General features: G+C 46.2%; 1 protein-coding gene across 3 annotated transcripts in view; it reads right to left on the bottom strand.

The window, feature by feature from the left end:
- ATR (ATR checkpoint kinase) overlaps positions 1-23,717 on the bottom strand; it is a 434,398-nt gene that overhangs the window by 87,961 nt on the left and 322,720 nt on the right. For all 3 annotated transcript variants that reach the window (XM_085633621.1, XM_085633618.1, XM_085633619.1), the window contains exons 35-37: positions 15,178-15,357; positions 14,928-15,070; positions 4,379-4,476 (exon numbers count right to left, since the gene is read on the bottom strand). In XM_085633621.1, coding sequence (XP_085489747.1) covers positions 4,379-4,476; positions 14,928-15,070; positions 15,178-15,357 — 421 coding nt within the window. The remainder of the gene's footprint in view (positions 1-4,378; positions 4,477-14,927; positions 15,071-15,177; positions 15,358-23,717) is intronic.

The following is a 23,717-nucleotide window of genomic DNA, read 5'->3' as shown; positions in this document are numbered from 1 at the left end:
CTCTTTGGAGCACTCTTCTACTTATAATTTCTAAATTACTCCCAGTGTGCCAAGCCTCCAGTCACAATCGCAGCTACACCACCCCAACATTTCTGGGACAAAACTGAAATGTGCACGTGCCACATTTGTGACATGATTTTGCCACTGATGCAAGAGTGATGACATAATCCTTCACCGAAAGTGGCCTAAAAGATGCAGTTATATTGGAAAATCAGTGCATTATTGGGAGGGCTGAGAACCAATAATTGTTTATAAAAGCAAGCATTCTGCTTCCAGTCACAATCAATACAAATGAATGAGACTATGGACATATTTCACACAGTCTGAAGATTATTGAAATATCCCTCCTCATCAGTTGCATTAGGGAGGTGAAGAGGAGGCCATAAAAAAGACAACATGTATAGTACATATTTGGGATATTGGAGTCTGAATAGTAATTTACTCCAAATCAAGTTCTCAGGTGCTAACACCAAGAAAGAAAACCAGTGCATGCTTGGTGCTACCGATACCAGACAGACTCCCTCTGACAGGTGCTCCATTTCCAACACAGGATTTTAGGGACTTTGAGGAGAGAGAAGTCAGTAGGAAGCCTGCTGGAGGATTACATTCCAGGTGCCTTATTTGGAGACTGTCTCACAAAAAGGGAATCCCAACTCAGACATGTCAGAACGGCAAGAGAGACCTGCTGCTAAGGAATACATGCTGGCATTTAATAAGGTGGTGTCTCATAAGTCGGTACTTACAGAAGCATTCAATCAAGTTCTCCCTGAGCCTTATGGTATGGTTCTAAAAGAAAGTATGAATCAAATAACTTAAAAAACATAAGCCCCCATTTGCCACATTTTGAAAGATGACTGAGGCCAGCAAACCTCTTTGGAAGCCCCTATGCATAGTATAATCAGTGCATCACTAGACTTGTGCACTTGGTGCAAGCCTAGTGAAAACTAAACTTTGCTGATCAATTGAACTTTCAAAACAATGAAACATTGGTACTACTTGGGATTTAGAGAGGTGCGCAATTGGTAATGGGGAAAGAAGGCAGCCATTCATCTGAGTATTAGGTTGGCATTTACTCAAATAAATAAAAAATCCTCAATGGCCAGCTGAAATTGTATGTCAAGACTGAAGGCTCAGATTATGCGTAACTGTTCCATTTTATTCACTCAGCAGCATTATCAAAAGAACAGATTTTTATTCAAAGACTACAAATCCCAAGAGTCTTTGCAACAATTTAACATGACACCATAGAGTCAGTTCTATATATCAAACATCAAGGAAAAGCACTTCCTCTTTCCGGCTGAACAAATGACCTTCTTGGGGTTCGAGGTCTACAAAGTGCAAGTGTCTCTCCGACTGCCACAGAAAAAGATACTTCTGATCCGCTGTGAGATGCGCAAAACGTTGGACAGAGAGAAAATGTCCCTTCGTCATCTGGCCAGGACTGTAGGCCTCTTGTCTTCTTCAATCCAAGCGACTTTCCTGGGTCCACTGCATTACCGGGCCCTACAACGCCTGAAGGCGCAACATCTCCAGAGGGTCCTGTTGTATGCACAGGAGCCCTCTCTTTCTCCAGAGGCCTGCACGTAACTTTGTTGGTGGCTCGATCACATGCATGCCCGGAACCGTAGAGCCATCTTTGGGTCAGCCCCGGACCTGTTCATAGAATCAGAGGCCAGTCGACATGGATCAGGCGCACACTGTGGAGATATTACCAAAGAAGGACAGTTGTCAGAGCGAGAGGATGCTATCCTTATGAGTTGTCTGGCACTCCTCTCAGCTTCGTCGTGCAGAGTCTAGCGGCCAACAAGCTTTCTTGTGCCATCCTGCTGAAGATTGACAACATCTCGGTGGTGAGATATATAAATCGATTGGGGGGGAAGAAGGGGAATGGGGTTATCAAGTCCAAGGTACTGGTGGAATTGGCCAGGGATTTCTGGAACTATTGTCTGAAGCACAAGTTGTCGGTGACGGCAGACTACCTACTGGGAAGACTCAATAAATCTGTGGACTGGCAGTCCAGATACCTGAAGGATTACAGTGCATGGAAACTGGATCCCTCTCTGTTCCAGAGAATCATGGATCGGTGGGGTCTATACCAGGCGGATCTCTTTGCGTTGACACTCAACAATCAACTTCCATGCATTTTCAGCTGGCGTCCGGATCCTCTCACAGAGACGACAGATGCTTTCCTCCAGGACTGGAGTCAATTGGTCAGGCATAAAAAGGCGGAAGTGATCCTGGTGACACCGCTTTGTAGGTTGCAAGTATGGTATCCAGTTCTTCGGGAACTTTCTATGGATTTTCCAAAACAACTTCCTCAGACTCCTCAGCTTCTGAAGGACCCTCATGGCAACTTGCATCAAATGGTTCAGGACCAAACTCTCCTGCTGATGGGTTGGAAGATTACAAGGGATGTTGAGATGTCCCTGGCCTTTTGACACAGGCTCCCTCCATCAGAAGAGCTTGTGAAGACTCTACTGGCAAGAGATACGGTTGGGCATGGAGGGGATGGTCACACTGGTTGGTGTATGCGAATGGATTTTGATCCTGTGGGGGAGGATGTAGTGCATGTTGTCAATTTCTTGTCCAAATTGGTTGACAAGGGGTTGACTTATCGTACTATCAACGCATGCAAATAGTTAATTTCGGCAGGTCATGCCTATTCATGACATGCCAGTAGGGGAACATCTTCTAGTCTGTATTCTCCTGAGGGGTATTCAGTTATCCTTCTCACTGGAACCAAAATACTCCTCCCTTTGGGACGTTAATGTTGCACTCAGAATTCTGCGTTCAAGGCAGGATAATCATTACTTATCTCGTAAGGAGCTAACAAGTAAGTTAGCAGTCTTGTTATGTCTCATTTCCTGTAAAAGTTTCTGATGTTCGTGTTCTCAACATTACAGCACGTATGTTTACCCCAGAAGGAGTATTATTTACTATTTCATGTCGTACTAAGTCCAATACTAGGGAGTTTCATTACCCTGCTTTTCCTGTTCACCCAAAGTTGCGTGTGGTCTGCTCACTGAGAGCATTTGAAACTATGACGGGGAATATAGGCCGCTGGGGGTGGTGCAACTATTCATTTCCCTCAAGAAACCTTTCAAGCAACTACTATCACCCGTTGGGTGAGGTGGGTCCTACAAGAAGCAGGTATTAATATGTCCCCCTTTGGGGCCCACTCTACTAAGGGAGCTATGGCTTCAAAGGCCTTCTCCTTGGGGAGCTGTCTGGAGGATAGTCTCATGGCGTCTGATTGGTCTTCTGATTCTACTTTCAAGACCTTATACTTTAAACCAATCACTGGCATGGATTCACTGGTTGTTAATCAGCTTTAAACTAGCATAATGTGAGCCTCCGTTTATGACCTAGAATATGACATAAGGCTGCTGAGCAAATAAAATTGAAATAAGGCTGCAGAGCAAATAAAATTGAAGAGTTAAGCCTAATACTCACCTCCATGTCCTTAATAGAACTGAAACTTTCCTTCACACTAGCTAGCAGATTTTATATTCTTTCTCAGTACCTGAAGCATGGCTGGGGGGCTTCTTTCTTCTAGGCATATCTTTAATACTGGCAAAGGGGCTTACAACGCTAAACAAAGTAACCTTAACAGAAATGTGAGGTGGGGTAGCGGTTATCTTTTGAAATAAACATAAAAATGACACAAACTGCTGCACAGGGCCAGCCTTATGTAGAATGACCCAGCTGGATGAATTGGTTGAGAGAAGGCCCAGGACGGTCGTCTTTTTGACAAGGTGAACAAATGAAGCAATAAACCATGGCCTTACTTGTCAATTGTGACTATCTAAAGGCTACTGAGTTTCCAGCCTTCCATAAGAAGCATTGGATAGTTCTTCTGAAGTACAATAAGAGTGATGTGCAATTTAAAACCCTAGTAGTAGTAGTAGAAGATGAGGCTGCCGAGAAGCAGGGTCAAAGTTTAAAACTCAGGAGATCTGAGATCACAAAGCGGGGGAGCGGGTGATTGTAAGTGGAATGGAATGGAGGAATAGCTAGCCCCTAAGCAAGAGAGGTACATTTTTGGACACTATCAAAAATGTATGTTTTCAGGTCAGATTCATTTTTATTTATGAATTGCTCAACTAAATATTCTGGAGTATGCTGTAAGTCTGAAAAAGTAAACACCGTCTGTGGCACTTAATGAGGATTATAGACTTTGTAAGTTTAACATGATTGTGCTATAGTATTAGGTAATTCCTGCAATAAAAAGATTGCTATGGCATGCTAGAATTTGAGGTCATTGTTCTTCCCATGCAACATCTCATGGGGAAACAGCATTGCACTTATTAGAAATGGTATATACTTGTGGAAAATATATAACCATTCTTACTCAACTCAATGTATGAGCAAAAAGTACCTTTGTCCCATTCGTATACTTTTGCACCAAAGTCAAGCCAAAGTGACAGCATTCTTGGCATTGATTGGTATATGTACTGGTTCCCATATTGTAGAGATCTGTAATTACACAAAATACAATGAGAAACACGTATTCACTTTAGATGTTAACACACACGCTTACAGGTATAAAAGCATATACTCACTATTCCAACGGAATCAAAATTTCATGAGTAGCATAGTACAAAATAGTGGGACCTCAAGCGCAATTTACTGAGGGGCTGTTAAGGTTTCAAGTGGGCCACCTCAAGGTCACAGGGACTTACAGTACGACCTTTTAAGTGCATAATTATCTTTACTCTTAACAGCGACATCAACATAAAAAAATCCACCTTACAAACTAATATTTATTTGTAAACAGCACTATTACCACATAATAAACACTTTTGACAGGGTCTGAAATTCAATGTTAAGATGTGATGATGGGAATTGGTAATAAGAGCACAGAAAGGTTCAACATTAGGCAATCATTCAAACATAACTATCTCAACATAATCCCCTGCTTTCCACTCACTACTGTCAGTCCTCGTAGTTTATTGTTCCACCTTAACTGACCTGGAATGGCAACACGAGATGCCAACAATTTCTCATATTCATCTATGTAGTAAAACTTCCATTGGCTAAGCTTGTTATGTTATATTATTTCCTTGTGTAAAGCCCAATGTCTGCCATTAGTATTGTTTTGTAGTGCTACTGATTGTCTACAGGTACTTAAGAAACTCATTCGTAGAATTTTCATCGCAGACCCGAAACTAAGCTGTTCTCTGATGATGTTTCAATTAATAAAATTGCACACACTCTACATAAATCAAACATTAAGTCCAAAACCACAAATATCTTTATTGATGATCAATTGCATTTGAAAAGATAATCTCAACATTATTTTCATCCAGGCAACACACCTTCCATCCTATGGAATATCCAGGACTTTTTCAAGCCATCCAAATTCTTTAATTGTATTATATTGTTCTTATAGTTTGTTCTTCTTCATATAGTATCACAACTTTACTCAATCTATTTATAATCCACTCAAGGCTTAATTCCTTTCCATCCAATTAAATTCTGTTCTTCGTTGGTGCAGAATTAAACAAAATGACGCATTCATAAACAACATTCTGAGATAAAGAGAAGGAATGATGAAATAACAAATGAAAAAAAAGTAACACTTATCAAAAACTCTTGTGCATGAATGGACTTGAGCTCCCTTTATTTAAGTGTGCACCATTACCAAGGAAGAAGTCCTTCAATTTGTGGACAGACTTTCAAAAGCCTATGAGATAAGTATGCCATTAGTTCAAGCACCTGAAGAGCAGTAAAGATTATTATTATTTAATGATAGCACTTGAAGGCACCTGATCACAGACTTGTCTGCTCCTAGATATAAGATGTTACCATACTCTAACCTGGACAGAATCAAAGCCTGGGTGACGGTTCTTTGAGCAGAGAATGGAAGCATCCACAGGATCTTTCTACGCCACTTCATAGTAGTAAAACACGAGGAGGCCAACTAGGCTGCCTGAAGCTTCATGGACAGAGAGGATTCTAGCCAAAAACCAAGGTTCTTCACCTTGTCGGCAGGGACGGGAAGGGTCCCCATCGAGTTGGGCCGGTGCTGGTGTCCCCAGAGCTGAGGATTCTTACCCAGAACCATGACCTCGGTTTTGGCACCACTCAATTTTAGAGTGTTGGAATTCATCAAGGTGGAGACCAGGCTGAGGCAGAAGTTAAGATCTTCAGAGATGGAATCTCGCTCTGATGACAAAGAGAAAGTAATCTGGGTATCATTTGTATATGAGAATAGAGTAAGGCCACAGCTTTCCACTAAGTCTCCCAAAGGGTGGACATGGATATTGAAAAGCTGAGGGTGGATCCCTGCGGGACACCATAAGTAAGCAAATACGTGCTAGAAACAACATTTGACAAGAAGACCTGAAACATGCGATCTGTCAAGAAGGAGGAGAGCCAGACCAGAGTAGTGCCCTGAAGACCCATGAATGACAGTCTTTTGATACGGGTGTCATGACACACGGTGTCAAAAGCCGCACTGAGATCCAGTAGGATCAGGGCAGCAGTGCCACACATGTCCAGGAGCCATCTGAGGTGTTCTGTATCTCCCATGGAGGGATGAAGGGCATTCTGCGCTTCCATGAAAGAAGTAAGTTGGATGTTGACGTGCTTCTTCAATATCTTAGAGAGAGTGGGCAATAAGGAGACAGGCCCAAAATTGGACCAGTTAGACGGGTCCAGATTTTTTTTTTTTAGCAAAGGGAGCACCATAGCGTGCTTTCAGGCTTTGGGCATGGAACCCTCCACAAGAGAAGAGTTCAGAAGTTCAGCCAGAAGAGACAGGCGATGAGGGCTCAGGGTGCACAGTTTGGCAGGGGGAAAAGGATTGAGTGGGGAGCTGGAGGTTATGGACTGTTATAATTCCCATAAACTTAATGAATCTAGGGGAAGAAATGAATGTAGTTGGGCCACTTGACTAACTTCCTCAGACAGAGAGGGGGCAAAGTTACAGAGAGAATTAGCACTTCTGAGCTGGGACTTGTCATTGCTAGATAAGCTTAAAGTAAATTGAATATTGGTCACTTTCTTTGCATTGGGCTTGAGAAGGTGAGAGTGAGTGACAGTGTTCTTCGTGTTGGACAAATCTCAAACTACTCTGAAGACAGTCTTTGGGAAGTTTTGAGCTTCAGAAATCTTTTCGGAGTAAAAAGTGTCACAAGAGTCTTTACACCTCAAATGTTAAGGATTCAAAGCTGTTTTGTATTTCAGTTTTGAATTCAGGTCATAAAGCTTCCTCCATTCCCTTTTAAACCGCTTACAACGTTTTTAACTCTTCCTGAAGGGTTGCATTGAACCAAGGGGCGGGAGGGTAAAGTCTAAAATCAGATTTTACCTTGGCAGGTAGAATAGTATCAAGAGAACGTCTGAGCCAATTGTCGACCATGAGCTGATCATGGTCGACCAAATTGGTCTGTTGGGGGGAGGTTTTAAACAAACAATTGTTAAGGGCAAGCAAATCCCGTTTAGCCCAATTTCTGTCCATCACCTTCGCCTGAAGGCTGTGGGCGGGAGGCGAGTAGGTGAAGAAAAAAGGGTACAGCAAAATGGTCCGAACATAATAACTACAAGGGGGGATTAGTGGAGAGATCAGCAATGTTTGAGAAAATATGGTCCTTATGAGTGGGGGTCGAAGCGATTAAGTAGTGATTTAAAGCTCCCAAGGCTTCCCTGAGGGACTGGCTCAATCTGCAGGAGTTGATATCTAGATGCATGTTTAAGTCCCCCAGTAGGGAAAAGATGGCGCTTTTTAATACATGTGGGGAGATAAGGTCAGAGATGGTGTAACACCAGTAACTGGCAAAGTAGGGGCGCCGACAGATAAGGGCGCAGGAGAATGTACATTTTGGTGTGAGGCCAAGCACAAAGAAGAGGACTTTACAAGCTGGAAATGGAAGCTCCTCCATTTTATGATCCCTTCTGGTGATACAGTAGTAGAGTGCAGTGATGACATCTGGCAGAGATTCTTCGTGCAGCCAAGTTTCCGTCAGGAACAGGGCATCAGGACCCTTATCAACAAGAAAATCGTAAATGTGTAGTTGATGACTGGGTAAGGATCGACAATTTAGGGTAAAAAGCTAAACCCGTACTTAATCGCCCTGCCTCTGACCTCAAAAAATGACATTCACCAGGTAAGGTGCCAGTGCTAGGCCTACGGCCTGTGATTGCAGCGGGATCCTTAGGGGCAGTGTTTACAGCAGTGGCTCCAAGTTAAAGGTTAAATCGACGACCGACATACCTCCAGGGACTTAGGGTGCAGGGCTCTTAAATGAATAGAAGTAAAGACATTTCTGGAAGTCTTGGGAAAAGCAGGGATCCTGGATTCTGGTCCATGTCAGGCTAGCCTGTGGAGCGCCCGCTGCGTGCGTCCTCTGCGCATCGGCGCCAGGCTGCCCTTTAGTAGTGCCCGCCTTGGCGTCAGTAATGGCGTTCATGAAAGATCTGGAATGGGGCTCCATATGAAATAGGAACCTGCAAATCTGATTTAGTTACTCGCTACAGCAAACTTTGCACTGTCTGCGTATTGAGCACCGAACACTGTAGGAAGCTGTCTCTGTATATACTATACCAAAGTGAGGTGTAGTGTGCACAGAGTCCAGTGGAACCCCAAAGGTAGGCAGAGGTAAAATTAGATAGAACCTGACTCTCTATTTGTGGTAGTGTGGTCGAGCAGTAAGGCAGTATCAGAGGACAGTGTTAAGCATTTGTTGCACACCCTCAGTCAGCAACCGAATTCACACACTCAAAGACTGAACTTCAGACCAATTGTTTTTGTATAAAAATATTCTTTTAGTTATTTTATTTCTAGAACCAAGCAAGCCTGGCACAGGTAAGCAATAAATACTTTACAGTAATAAATGCTGATTGTAAAACAGTTCAATTGCAATTGTAAATGTACTATGGTTTGACGTACAGTATTGTTTCAGAGAAATGCAATCACTTGTAAATACAGTACATAGACTTGAATGGGATTTTCAGTAAAATAGCAGGTACGTTACTTTTTGATTACTTTTCTTACTCAGTGCTGTACGCCTGGATGCAGCACTGTCACATTTCCTGTAAACAGGTGAGTAAAAGCGTTTTTGTTAAATCGTACAATTTTTAAGAATTTCTTTAGGTTTCAAAACTCCACACTTGGAAACTTTTTCAGGAAAAAGTGTCAACGTAATCCTATGGAGGAAAATATGGTTATCGGTTTTTAGGTAAGTAATCAGTCTTTGGAGCTGAGGGTCTGGGTTTAAAACAAGGGTTCCCCCAGGGTCAAGGATGCACTCTTGTTACACCCTCAGCGGCACTAGGGCGGCCGGGTGCAGAGTGCTGAGGCCCAATGTTATCCAATGGGGGGTAGGGGGCCTCCGGTTAGTGGCTGCTGGCAAGCAGGCCACTGGGTTGTGGGAGCAAAGCTCCTGGACTTTAGCTCAGGGCAAATGGGGAAACAAACTAACACCAAAGGTGCACCCTCAGAGGCACTAGGGCGGCCAAGTGCAGGGCGCTGTTTCGAGGTCGGATGCCCTGTTGTTTCCAATGGAGAACCTCAGGTTTGCAAAAGCAATGCAGGCAGGGAGACACAGGACTTCTGGGTGCGACCACCACTTCGAGAGGTAAGTTGGGAAGTTAGGGGTTGGTTAGGCATCATTGGTTTGGGCAAACAAGGCCGTGGGGCGTCGGGTGCATGGGTGCCTTTTGGGGTCGGATCTTCTTACCAGCTCCTGGTCGCAGTTAGGGGGGCCTTCTGGATTTAGACTGCAGACGTTGGCTGGAGGATTGAGGCAGGTCAGGGGTCGCCAGATCTCGGTTCAGGATCGCAGGGGTGATGCCTCGTGGTGTTTGCCCACTCGAGCTCGGGCCGTAGACGGCGGGTGCAGAGTGGGGCGGATTTGTGGTTTCCGGCTGCTGCCAGAGGTTGCAGTTGAACAAATCCGGTGTTCACGGCAGAAGCAGTCTTTGGAAGTGAAGGCAGGCAGGCAGGTCCTCTGGAGTTTTTGAGGTTGCTGGCTGCAGGACACACCGGCATTTCACAGGAGCAGGTTCGAGAGGGGGGGGGGGGGGACAAGCCGGTAGGGCTGGGGCCAAGTCAGTGGGCATCTTTCTCTTGTTAGCTGCTGCACGGCTGTTCGGTCCTTCTTCTTGTTTCTTGTCTGGATCTGAGGAAGCAAGGTTCAGGGGTGCCCCTAAATACTAGATTAAGGATCGTTACAGGCTGGTAGATAAAAGGCAGGGACCAATGGGTCCCTTCCCTGGGGTAGGTACACCCCCTATTATGCCACCCTCCAGAGGGAGGCATAATAGGGGGTGCCTGTCCCTGGTTGGCTGAGTCCCCCCATCTTCAAGATGGCGTGGACTGAGAGTTGTGCTTCACCTCGCCTCCCCCACCTGAGGGGTGGAGTTGGCAGATGTGGGAACACCTCTCTTCCTCACTTGTTTTTCCCGCCGGTTCTCCCACCCAAAGTGGGGGTTAGAACCAGTGTGGACCAGTTGCTGAAAGCAGCAATTGGCCTGGGGAAACTCACAAAGGCGACAAGCCTTTGAAGCTTCGCCTTCTTGAACCCTGCCCATCCTTGGGTAGGAGGCTTGCCACCTCATCCCAGGATGTGCATTGTTTCAGGCCCCAGAGAACAGCAGGCTCTCAACCCAATGGTCCAGAAACAGGTCTGGTGGTGGCAGCTGAAAGCAGCCAGTCAGCCTGGACACTAGTGGTGGGTTAGTGTTCAGGGGGCATCTCTAAGATGCCCTCTGTGTGCATTTTTCATTAAATCCCACACTGGCATCAGTGTTGGTTTAATGTGCTGAGAAGTTTGATACCAAACTGCTCAGTTTTCTCTGTATCCATTATGGTGCTGTGGAGTTCGTAATGACAAACTCCCAGCACCATATACTCTTAATGGCAGCACTGCACTTACAATATCTAAGAATGGACTTAGACACTGTAGGGATACAGGGCTCATGCACCTGTACCCTCACCACTGGTTTAGTCCACCCAGCTAGAGGGGTGACTGATCTACACCAGGGCACACAGGGATGTGTGCCATGTTGACTCTTCACTTTGTTTTGCACCCAGACATGCAGCCTGCAAATGCAGTGTGCGAGTGTCACCGAGGACCAACTGACTACCGCTCTCGCCCTGAGACCACCCGACGACCCCACCGACCCAGACACCGCCACGACCAACCTCACACAGTGGATCAACGACTGCGCCAACACCCTCGCCCCTCTCAAGACCTCTACAACCAACTACACCAACAAGAAAGCCGCCTGGTTCACCGAGGACCTCCGGATCTCCAAGCACACCTGTCGGAAGCTGGAGAAGAAATGGCTCCACGACCGAACACCAGACAACCACACAGCCCTCAAGAGCGCCACACGCAGACACCACCAACTCATCAGGACCTCTAAGAAGACCGCCTTGACAACAACGCACACAACACCAAAGAGCTCTTCAGCATCGTGAAAGAACTCTCCAACCCCAGCTCCAACACCAACGACATCCCGCCATCTCAAGACCTGTGCGACCCCCTGGCCACCTTCTTCCACTGCAAGATCACCGACATCCACGACAGCTTCAACTCCGACCCCCCCCGCACCCACCACCGAGTCCACCACCCCTGCGACTACCACTCGCACCAGTCGCCTGACCGTCTGGTCCAGCGTCAGCGACGAAGACACCATCAAAACCATGAACTCCATCCACTCCGGATCCCCATCGGACCCCTGCCCTCACCACGTCTTCAACAAAGCCAGCGCAACCATCGCGCCCCACCTCCGGAAAACAATCAACTGTTCCTTCGAGACAGCAACCTTCCCAGAAAGCTGGAAGCACGCCGAGATCAACGCCCTTCTGAAGAAGCTCAAGGCGGACCCCAAGGACCTCAAGAACTTCCGGCCCATCTCCCTGCTCCCTTTCCCGGCAAAAGTGACCGAGAAGATTGTCCACAAACAGCTGACCCTCTACCTCGAAGTTAACAACATCCTGGACCCTTCCCAATCCGGTTTTCGCAGCAACCACAGCACCGAGACCGCCCTCATCGCCGCCACTGACGACATCCGGACCCTGATGGACAAAGGAGAAACAGCCGCCCTCATCCTCCTGGAACTATCAGCAGCCTTTGACACGGTCTGCCACCGCACCCTATCAGCACGCCTCCATGACGCCGGTATCCAAGAGAAGGCCCTGGCCTGGACCACATCCTTCCTCTCCGGCAGAACCCAAAGCGTCCGCCTCCCGCCCTTCCGATCCAAAACCACCGAGATCATCTGGGGCGTCCCACAGGGATCCTCCCTCAGCCCGACGCTGTTCAATATCTACATGGCCCCCCTCGCCCACGTCGCACGACAACACAACCTCAACATCATCTCCTACGCCGACGACACCCAGCTGATCATATCCCTCACCGAAGATCCCCACACCGCCAAAGCTAACCTCCACAGAGGAATGAAGACCGTAGCTGACTGGATGAAGGACAGCAGACTGAAGCTGAACTCAGACAAGACGGAAGTCCTCATTCTTGGACCCACCCCATCAGCCTGGGACGACTCTTGGTGGCCCACGTCACTAGGCACGGCCCCGGAACCCACGGACCACGCACGCAACCTGGGGGTCATCCTCTACTCCACTCTCTCCATGACCAGGCAAGTCAACGCCGTCTCCGCGTCCAGCTTCAACACCCTCCGTATGCTCCGCAGGATCTTCAAGTGGATCCCCCTCGACATGAGAAAGACCGTTACCCAGGCCCTCATCGCCAACAGACTCGACTACGGGAACGCCCTCTACTCAGGAACTACAAACAAGCTCCTGAGAAGACTCCAACGCATCCAGAACGCCTCGGCCCGACTCATCCTCGACGTCCCCCGCCGCAGCCACATCACACTCCACCTGAGAGGCCTGCACTGGCTCCCCGTCAACAAAAGGATCACCTTCAAGCTCCTGATCCACGCACACAAAAGCACTGCACAACACCGGACCCACCTACCTCAACAACCGACTCAGCTTTCACACCCCCACCCGAAGCCTCCGCTCAGCTAACCTCGCCCTCGCCACAGTCCCCCGCATCCGAAAAACCACCGGCGGCGGCAGATCCTTCTCCTACCTCGCCGCCAAGACCTGGAACACTCTCCCCACCATCCTACGACAGACCCAGGACCTGCTGGCCTTCAGAAGACTCCTCAAGACCTGGCTCTTCGACCAGTAGCACCCCCCCTCCCCAGCGCCTTGAGACCCTCTCGGGGTTCGGCGTTCTCTCACCGTGCGGCTCTATTAAGGAATTCACTGCCTGTAGCCATGCGTCTGCAACCTAATAGATTGGCGTTTAGGAGAGCTTTGAAAACTCTGCTGTTTGCCAGAACATAATTGTACGTGACGGGCCATTGGTCGTATTAGGTTCTTACCTCCCTTAGCGCCAAGACGCCATGGCATACGAGCGCTCTACAAGCATATATCCTATCCTATCGGGTATGTAGCGCGCTTTACAAATGCAGTGATTGATTGATCCGGGTACAGGACCTCTAAGGGTTGCACAATAAGTGCTGCAGTCCTCAGCGGCCTTCTCTGGTCACAGTGCCCTGGGTACCTGTGGTACCATTTACCAGGGGCTGACCTGTGGCCAGAGATGCCAATTGGGTTTAGGCTTCAATGCAGTTTTAGGGAAAGAACATAGGCCCTGGGTACCTGATTAGCAGGAGCCCAGGGCACACTCAGTCAAAGAACATCAGCAATTCAGCAAAAAAGTGGGGCAACCATGCAGAAAGAGGGCACTTTCTCACAAACACCATTTATCTATGCCTCATTCATCTCTTCAAGTATGGAAAAGTTCAGCAGTATCTCAGACATCCAGAGGCCGTACAAATCTAGGCAAGGAATTGTGGTTGGCTAATCCTAGCCACCTCCACATCCAGGTCAATTTTCCCTTCTCAACTCTAACTCTATAGAACTCTTCACGTACTGCATGTCGCAAGGAGTCCTCATTATTTATCTTAAGAAAGAATGTGAAGACTTTGCTATTTGTTTAGTGAGCTGTTCTATGCTCTTCAGTTAGTGAGTAATCGAACTTAAGTGCAGAGTCAAGCCTCCTGGGGAAAGAAAGTCATGGTTGTTTTGCTCTGTATTGAAAAAATAGAAACAGAAATAGGCTCTAATGTGTGTACCTCAGCATTACATCAGAACACATACATAAAAAAGCTGCTGAGTTTGTCAATGCTGTTTTGCCAGCAGTAGAAGTTATTTAATTAAACTGCAGTACTTTGAGCATTCTAAGAAATACGCTAGGAATGGCTGCTATGAGCACAAATAACATAACTTATTTTTTTTAATTATATGGGTGAATGCTCATAAGCAATCATGTTTTACTGCAAAACACTCTTAAGGGGCAAGAAGCACAACACAATAAGGACCTTTTTTTGCATTGGATGTCTCAGTAAGCTTAGACTACCTCTATGAAGTAGATGTCCATGCTGCATGACATCCAATGCAACTGATCAGAATGCTAAAGGCCACCATGAAACTGTAGGAATAAAAATAAAAAGAAATGCATTCTGTTGCATTCACAAGTCCTTATTGTTTTGTTCTATCAGAATACATTGGGTATGATTGGTGCTAATATGCATTTCAAACCAAACCTAAAGACGGTTTTTGTGGCAGAGCTCAAAAATAGATAAATTGGATAGAAATGAAATGATGCTTGCTTACAAAAGAATTGTCAGTAACCCATTGTCTTTGAAAAACTATTCAAGAAAAATATTTAATACTTAGTAGAAACATCATTCAAGTTTATTTTGGTGTACACGAAATGCACAGGCCACCATCCAGCTTACTTGTTATAAACAATTTCACAAACAAAATACAATGTTCAAGAAATTGTTACATGCAGAAAGGTTGTTTCATAGATACGGTTATCTGTGTGTTTCCATTAAAAAATTACTATTTTCAACAAACTTTCAAGATAATCCATGCTCACCTGCCAAAATGAAGAACAATGTATCTGATCAGGTCTCCTTGCTTCTCCATCTTGTTGTCTGTCACCATAGGCATCAGTTTATCATAATATTTGGCAAGGTAGAAATGGCCATCCTCCCACTCTGGCAGGAGGGCAGTGACATCCTGAAATCAACAAGATATTAACACAACTCATCTAAAGTGGACACCTGCCAGTCGATGATAGCGTGACAAACACATCACAAACTCTCTCTTTGTACTACTGTACTCACTTTATACTTTTTCATCACTGCGTTGCTCTCAAAGTTGGCTGTTTCTTCCATGAAACGGCCAACCAGTAGCATTGCACGTCCATGGATCAGCTGACTTTTGCTGTCTGTTGGTGCTCCGTTTTCCGGGAAACACAACTCAACTCCCTTCTGGAGAACAATGAGGGCTTGATGCACTTCACCCTGAAAAACAAGATACAACCTTCACCAGTCATAATTCACAGACAATTGGTACTCATTTTGTCATTCAGATGGTTTGGAATAGCATCAAGTATAAACTACCTTTTTGTCTGTCTCAGCAGATGGATGCACAATGACAGAGTAAGATCAAGAAACTGCTAGGGTCTTGAACACTAGCACTTCATTTGAGAACATAGAAATAAACCGTATAGCCATTTAGCTAATATGCTGCCTAATTTAAGAACAAATATACTACTACTAAGTTATTAATTTATTTTATAAATGTATATGACATGAAGAAAGCCTAAGTGCATCAAATTGATTCACACAAAAATGTACATACAATAAAATATTTCTTGGTAAAATAAAAGAGAACATAAAGAAATCTTTTACATATGAGGTGCTAATAATGATGCACTTTGGAGTGATAATCAATATGCAATAATCATAAAAATAACAATAAAGAATAATAAAGAATAGCTTACTATGTTGAAAGAAGGCCATGTTAACATATACATTCCATATATGGAGGAATAAGATAACTTGATTAAAAGAGAGTAAACATAAATGATTAAAACGAACTAGGGTATAGATTTAATATTAACTTTAATTGGGCAAACGTTTTGTAAAATACACTTAGGACACAATATTTATGTCAGATGACCTTTTGCCAACTGTATTCTGGCACCAAACCCTACAGATTGTGTATGTCACAATTTCGTCTAGAGAAATATGTTATGACATAAATATTGCTACAAACATTTTCTCCCAGTAGGTGTAGATTTTCTATTTATAACATCAATGAGTGTGATATTTTTGTAAAGAACAAGTTACTTACCTTCGGTAACGCTTTTTCTGGTGGATACAGTATCTGCCTTTGGATTCCTCACCTTTTAAATTACCCCAGCGCCAGCATTCCACGGAAACTTTTTCTTAGCTCTCCCACATCGACGAGGACGTCACAATGACATGGCTCCGCTCGCGACTCCGTATGACGTCATCGCAGCCATAAAAAGACCTCGTCGGTGTGCTGACGTCAGTTCTACTCATTTTGTCCGTGCCTTCGAGGCGAACAGGTAGACAGACAACACAATTGGAACATACACAGTATACAATATATACAGAAATATACAGCCAAAGAGGAAAAGCTAAAGAAATACAGCATTTCCTAACAAATAATAGCATGGCAAGCAAAAGACATAGGAAAACAACCATGTCAAAGAATGAAAAACCTTTTCGGTATACAAAGGTGGACAACAGGGAGGATGGTGGGACAGTGAGGAATCCACAGGCAGATACTGTATACACCAGAAAAAGCGTTACCGAAGGTATGTAACTTGTTCTTCTGATGGATACACCTGCCTGTTGATTCCTCACCTTTTGAATTGAATCCCACAGCTGTCCCGCTCCCGGAGGAGGGTGTCCACCTACTCATACCAAAAAGTCCTGCAGCACGGAACGCGCAAAATGGCCATCCATCCTCACCTCAGAATCTAAACAATAATGCTTTGCGAAGGTGTGGAGGAAGGACCATGTTGCAGCCTTACAAATGTCGACTACAGGAACGCCTTTAACCAAAGCAGATGTAGAAGACTTCACTCTAATAGAATGAGCTCTGATAACTTCAGGAGGCTCCTTCTTGGCTAGGGCGTAGAAAATCTTGATGCACAAGATGATCCACCTGGAGAATGTTTGCTTGTGGACAGCTCTGCCTTACATTCGTCCAATGTAGCCCACGAAGAGCTGATCATCCAGTCTTAGGTCCCTGGTTCTATCCAGGTAGAAACTGTCCGCTCTATTAGGATCCAGGAGGTGAAGTCTCTCCTCCTCCAGGTGTAGGACCTTCAGGACCGGAACAACTGCTCCATCGTGAAACAAAGGAATCACCTCCTGAATGTCGAGAATCCTCTGCAGAGGTGAAAATGCTCGACACACAGTAGTGTCCAGAACGGCCCCTATGAACAGGCTGTGTGAGAGGGCACCAGGTGAGATTTGGGTACATTTATCGAGAAGCCAAGTTGAACAACAGACGCGTTGTTAACTGCAAGTGACGCAGCACCATCTCTGGCGACCTGGCTTTGAGCAGCCAGTCGTCCAGATAGGGGAAAACCGGACTCCCAGACTTTCTGAGATGTGCTGCCACCCCCACCATCACCTTTGTGAAGACCCGTGGTGCGGAAGTAAGACCAAACGGCAGGACCGCAAACTGGTGGTGTTGAGATACTACCGCAAACAGAAGATAATTCCGCTGCGACTTGAGAATAGGGATGTGAAAATACGCATCCTGCAAGTCGATCGACACCATCTAATCTTCCTGTTGCAGCGCTAGAAGAACCTGAGCTAGGGTCAGCATCTTGAATTTCTCCTGCTTGAGGTAAAAATTCAAAACCCTGAGGTCCAGGATCAGTCTCCACCAACCGTCCTTCTTGGGAATCGGGTAATACCAGGAGTAGCATCCCTGACCCCTTTCCTGCTCCGGAACCACCTCTATCGCACCTTTGTGTAACAAAGCCAGAACCTGCTGCTGTAAAAGCAGAAAATGGTCCTCTGAACACCATCCCTGGCGTGGAGGGTAAGGAGGTGGAAACTCTTGAAAAGCAAGGGCGTACCCATTTTCCACAAGATTCAAAACCCAATGGTCCGAAGTAACCGATTTCCAATCTTATAAAAAAAGGGACACCCGACCCCTACAGGACCAGTGTGCTCCAAGATGGGGGATCTAGAGCTGCTTTCCCGCGGTACCGGTGGTGGGGGCAGGAGAGGAGGAGGAGGAAGATTGAAGTTGAGAAGCTCCTCTGTAAGACTTGTACAAAGGATTCTGTTGTTGTTGCTGCTGTGACTGTTGACGGCCTCCAAAGGAAGCCACCATCCCAAAGCCTCAATACATTTTATAACCATAGCCCCTAGGTTGGGACTGCAGGCCCAAGGATCTTGCAGTAGCCCTACTGTCCTTGAAACACTGCTGCGCAGAATCAGCTTTGCCCCAAACAGTCTTGAACCATTGAAGGGTAGATCGAGCAAAGCAGCATGAACATCAGGAGAGAAACCTGAAGACCTAAGCCATGCATGTCTCCTGGTAGCCACCAAAGAGCCCATCACCCGAGCGACCGAGTCCAGACCCAACTGAATAACTTGACGGGAAGCAGCTTGGGTGTCTGATCGTACTTCCAAAAAGTGAACACGATCATCATCAGGCAACTTCGGAGCTACTTGCTTGACAGTATCCATCAGCGCATGAATGTACCTCCCAAGCAAACATGTGGCGTTTGTAGACTTAAGAGCCATACTTGCTGAGGAGAACACCTTTTTGGCCGACTGTTCAAGTTTCTTCGAGTCTCTATCCCCTGAAATAGTGGGAAAAGATCCAGCAGACTGCTTGGAACAAGAAGCCTGAACCACTTTGCTTTTGTAGCGATCACCCATAACACAAGGCTTCGTTACACACCCATGCCAGGTTTTCGCCACTTTCACAGTTTGTGCCCCAAAGACTACGATTCCCAGCAGGCCATGGGGCGCATCTCCACGCCTGCAATACATAAGCTCCGCCGCCAGGAGGGTAAGGTGCTTGACAACAAGAAGCATATCAGGATTGTAATGGCGGATGGTGCTCCCCGTCGCAATTCAGCTAGAAGCATTGCCGCATATAGTCCAGTGTCGGGCCGTGTCCCGTCTCCTTAGAGAACCTCGAGGAAGAAGTATCCGAGTCCCATCTCCTCACAGGAAGCGTGAGCGAACCTTCGAAAACCGGAGTCAGGTACCGCGGAGAATTGCTCCGTAACATTTCCCCTGCTTCTCCGAGTTCCTTCCCCGTGTTTGCAGCGTTCTGTGGCTTTTCGTGCCTTCCGTGTACAAACATTGAGTGCAGGAGGAACGAGAAGTCCCGTTCGTATTTCCCCGTGTGCGCGGTGATAGAGTGCATATTTCGAGACTGTTATTTCATTTCCTAGAGTTAGAAAGGGCCAGATAGAATCATTTAGTATTCACGCGCATACTAGCAGCAAGACTTTGGACCGAAGTTTGATTTATGAGGAGTTTGGCATGAAGTGGTTTCTATCCGGCTGTCATTGTACTCCGTTCTAGATACCCTTGTGTTGGTTCTTTATCACCGCGATTTCATTTGTTCTGTTTTCCCTTCCTGTGCAGTTTGTCTTGACCCGGGACTGAGTGAGACGACATCACTGTCCCCGCTCGACGAACAAAGGCTATTTCGGGAATCCTTGCGGTGTCAAGGACCGTCGCCATTTCGGCTCAGCCAGAAACAAGCATAGGATTGCACCCCTTCCTTAAGTTTCCCCTTCCCTGCATCCCCCAGATAGCGTCTCTCGCAGGAGGGTTTTCTATTCCTCTGTTGGGGGCGCTGTTCAAGGGAGTCAGGGAACAATTCATCGTCCCTGCTGGAGCCCTGGAAATAAGGTTAGTGGCGTTATCTGTAATACCGTGTGCTGCTGACAACCTGACAATCCTGACAGCTTTCTGGAGAAGGTTGGGCAGAAAGAAATTCTGGATCACCAGGAGCAGGCTTGTAACGCCTAGCCACTGACCTAGAAACTGCAGGGGCAGACAAGGGCTTCTGGCACACCTCCATAATCGGCTCTGTCAACGTCTTATTAAAAGGCAGTAACGATTCAACAGTAGAGGAGGGGGAATGCAACACCTCTGTCAATAAATTCGAACTCACCTCAGATGAGGGTAACTGAAGGTCCAACAGATCAGCAGCCTTCCTGATGACTGTGTGTTAAGGGGCAGCATCCTGAAAAGGTAAGGACTTTGGAGAGGAAAGCTCCCATTCAGGGGAAGTATCCAGGCCACTTGCCTCCTGCAGACCTTCAAAGTCGTCTACTGAGTCGAGGATCTCCCCTTCCTCATGCGCTTCTCATGCGCTTGCTGGTATTCCTCCTCCTCCCGCTGTCTCTGCGCTTCTCTCCTGGAACGCTGCTTTGGGAACGGCACCGGTGACAACGGTGCCAGTGTTGAAGAAGGCCCCTCCGAAGCAGGCAATGGTGTCGTTTGAATCCGGGATGACATCGGCCGACGCCAGACGGCACAGGTGACTGAGGTATTGGAGTCAAAACCTCAGCGCCGGAAACTGCCATGACGGAGTCGCTTGCATAAAAGGCACGAAAGGCGCCTGGGCATACTGTTGGGGAATACCCAAATTGAAGGCAAGCGGACTCACGGGCCAGACGACGTACTGGTAGGCTAAGAAGCCTTGGCAAACATGCCAAACATCGCATTCAAGAAATGTGATGGATCCGCTCCAGGTCCTGGAAAAGGAGGATAAGGATCCGGCGCCCCTTGGTCCTATTCCACACGAGGCATTACAGGGGGGTGAGACTGTTGCACCAGAGAAACCAGCGCTGGCACAGACAAAGCCGCAGGAACCGGAGAAAACTCTCTCGGAACCGGAGAACCTCTAGGCGTCGGTGAATACCCCGATGCCGGAGTATGAGCCGGAGTCGCCTGTGGAGAAGGTGAAGGCAACGGCAAGACGGCATCCTTCTCATGACGCAGTTTCACAGGTGAGATCGATCTTGATGTCCTGCCTTTTGAAGACCGGTGCCAACATTCATGTCTTTTTCTTGTGCTTCTTCGACTTCGAAGAATACAAAGTCGACGACTTCGACCTTTTGCGACTTCTCTTCTTTCGCACGAGCCATGAAGAGTTTCGCCTCTCGCTCCTTCAACGCCTTCGGGTTCATCCTCCGACAGCACGAACACCCTTTGACGTCGTGGTCCTTAGAGAGACACCACAGACAGTCTTCATGGGGATCTGTGATGGACATACGACCCCCACACTCTCTGCAGGGCTTGAAACCTGACCTCTTCAAAGTAACCATTTCTAGTGCAACACGAAGAAATCTAGTAACAAAGATAAACCAGTAATATGGAGAGTCCTTGAAAAAAAACGTTACGCATCGACGACGCGGAAATAAGGGAATGGACGTCAGCATGCCGAAGAGGTCTTCTTATGGCTACGATGACATCATACGGAGTCACGAGCGGAGCTGTGCCATTGTGACGTCCTCGTCGACATGGGAGAGCTAAGAAAAAGTTTCCATGGAATGCTGGCGCAGAGGTAATTCAAAAGGTGAGGAATCCAAAGGCAGATGTATCCATCAGAACAATATTTACGACAAAACAGAATATATTATGAACACAATATAACAGTACTATCCTGTTAAGAGAGAAGTGATGCAGAAACCTTTTGGCTACTCTCTCTGCTCTAGCCACTGGCGAGGTACAACCCACTATCAATATCTTGTCCCAACCCAGTGCAGTGGCTTTATCAAGATACAGGGTAACCTCAGCAACAGAAAGGACAAAAGCAACTGGACCAGAAGTCAACTTTCCTTAGCAGTTGGGCAGAAAACGGTGAACTATCATGTGCAGTCAAAATAGAAATCTAGAATCGGTCGGTGTAGCCTTCTGCTGTGTATGTAACATTGATGAACCCAAGACTCTGCAGGGGACAATAGGGTGCATACCAGAAAGTTTTGAGATTGTCACCCTAACTAAAACATATGCGGTTTGTCTTTCTCTCAGGAAGGTTCCGGACACGATCCAATCATTAACATAGTGAAGAAATTGGAAAACCACCCTTGGAGGACTTACAGCATTCCCTAATAATCAATCTGTTATTGTGTGATCAACAGCTCAAAAAGAGCAACTCAATAATTAAAGCAGAAACACTTGATAATGGAAGAATGTGGTATTTAATCTTTAGCGGTGATACCGATGGATCTCTGCTCGAAACAGAGTTAAATGAAGTACTTTTAGATAGTTATTTTTAGATCTGGAAAAGTAATAAATATATAATAATAAACCATGTCATTTAATCTTTCTTTGAGACATAGAACGACTATCAAAGTAGGATTAACTGCTTATGAAGAGTTAGCAGAATAATTGAACTCTGGTGCAGAAAAACATGATAATAGAAGAACGTGTCATTTCATCATTCTTCAAAGCACCAAACTCTGCTGCTGTATAAGGAGATGAGCCTTGGGATGACCTAAAAATAAATATCTAGTATTGCCCGTCTCGAAAAACATAATACTGCAACCCTCTTGCTTTGACTGCCTTCTCCTGGGTTGTATATCACCACATCACTCCCAAAAAGAACAGAGCTTACTATCTCACAAAAGGTACGTGTAGCATTACTTTTAGTTTTACATGGACTACCACTATATTGTCTTTTTTTTCAAATGCACTGTACTTATTTATGTATTCTAATTTTGTGTTTCGCCCCCATAAGCGCAAATGCAATTATGTTTAAGAATTAGAAACGAAAAATCACTTAAATAAGAAAAATATTGTTAGCTTTGGATTGGATTGACATTTGTAGAGCGCACGAATGCCAGGGCGTCTTGGCGCTGGGATGAGAAGAGAGGGAGGACCAGTGTCAACAGAACCGACACCTTAAGTCCTGGGAAACAGCCAAGTTTTTATTAGCTTCCTAAAAACTATCCTGTTTGGTTGGAGTCTGACTGTGATAAGTAGTTGGTTCCACAGCCTGGCTGCGCAATGGGATAAACTCTTACCACCCCATCTTGCTCTACGAACTTTCATGGCACAGATGAGACCAGAGTTAGCTGATCTAAGACTTCTTGTGGGGGCGTACCAGTGGAAGATTTTTCAGAGGTCCGCGGCCCCTCCGCCATAAAGTGTCTTATGAGCCAAACATAGGGCCTTGAATTCTAGACGTTGCTCTATTGGAAGCCAATGCAACGACTTGATGGCATCCGACGTAGGGTGGTGACCTTTGGGAATAATCAATAGTAGCCGCGCCGTGGCATTTTGATTGGACTGCAATTTAGTCTTCTGGGCCTTAGACATGCCTAGAAATAGAGCGTTGCAGTAGTCTAGACAGGATAAAACTAGAGCCACTACCACTGTTTTCCTTAACTCCAATGGAATAAAAGGAAACACCTTCCTAAGTAGCTTCAGAATGTAGAAGCAAGTGGAGGTTACGCAATTGATCTGGGCCGCAAAGCCCAATTGTTCGTCAACTATGATCCCCAGGTTCTTAACTTTAGAGGATGGTGTTGGACATTTACCTGCCTCTGTTGGCCACCAGGTAGGGTCCCACAGGGACGGACCGCCACCAAACTCCATCACCTCTGTCTTATCCGTGTTTATTTTCAGATAGTTGTCATTCATCCAGCTCATGATGTGAGTCAGACATGCATGGAAACTTGCAGCCGCTGATGCCACCTGATGTGATACAGAGATGATAATCTGTGTGTCGTCTGCGCATGACACAAATGAAAATCCGTGCTGTCTGATGAGACTGGCGAGAGGGGTGACATAGATGTTGAACAGAGTTGAAGACAATGCCGATCCCTGTGGGACTCCACAAAGCAGGA

Source organism: Triturus cristatus, chromosome 11 (genome assembly GCF_964204655.1).
Source record: "Triturus cristatus chromosome 11, aTriCri1.1, whole genome shotgun sequence".
Lineage (NCBI taxonomy): Eukaryota > Metazoa > Chordata > Amphibia > Caudata > Salamandridae > Triturus > Triturus cristatus.
The sequence above is the reverse complement of the archived record's forward strand: the minus strand, read 5'-3'. Positions and strand labels throughout refer to the sequence as shown.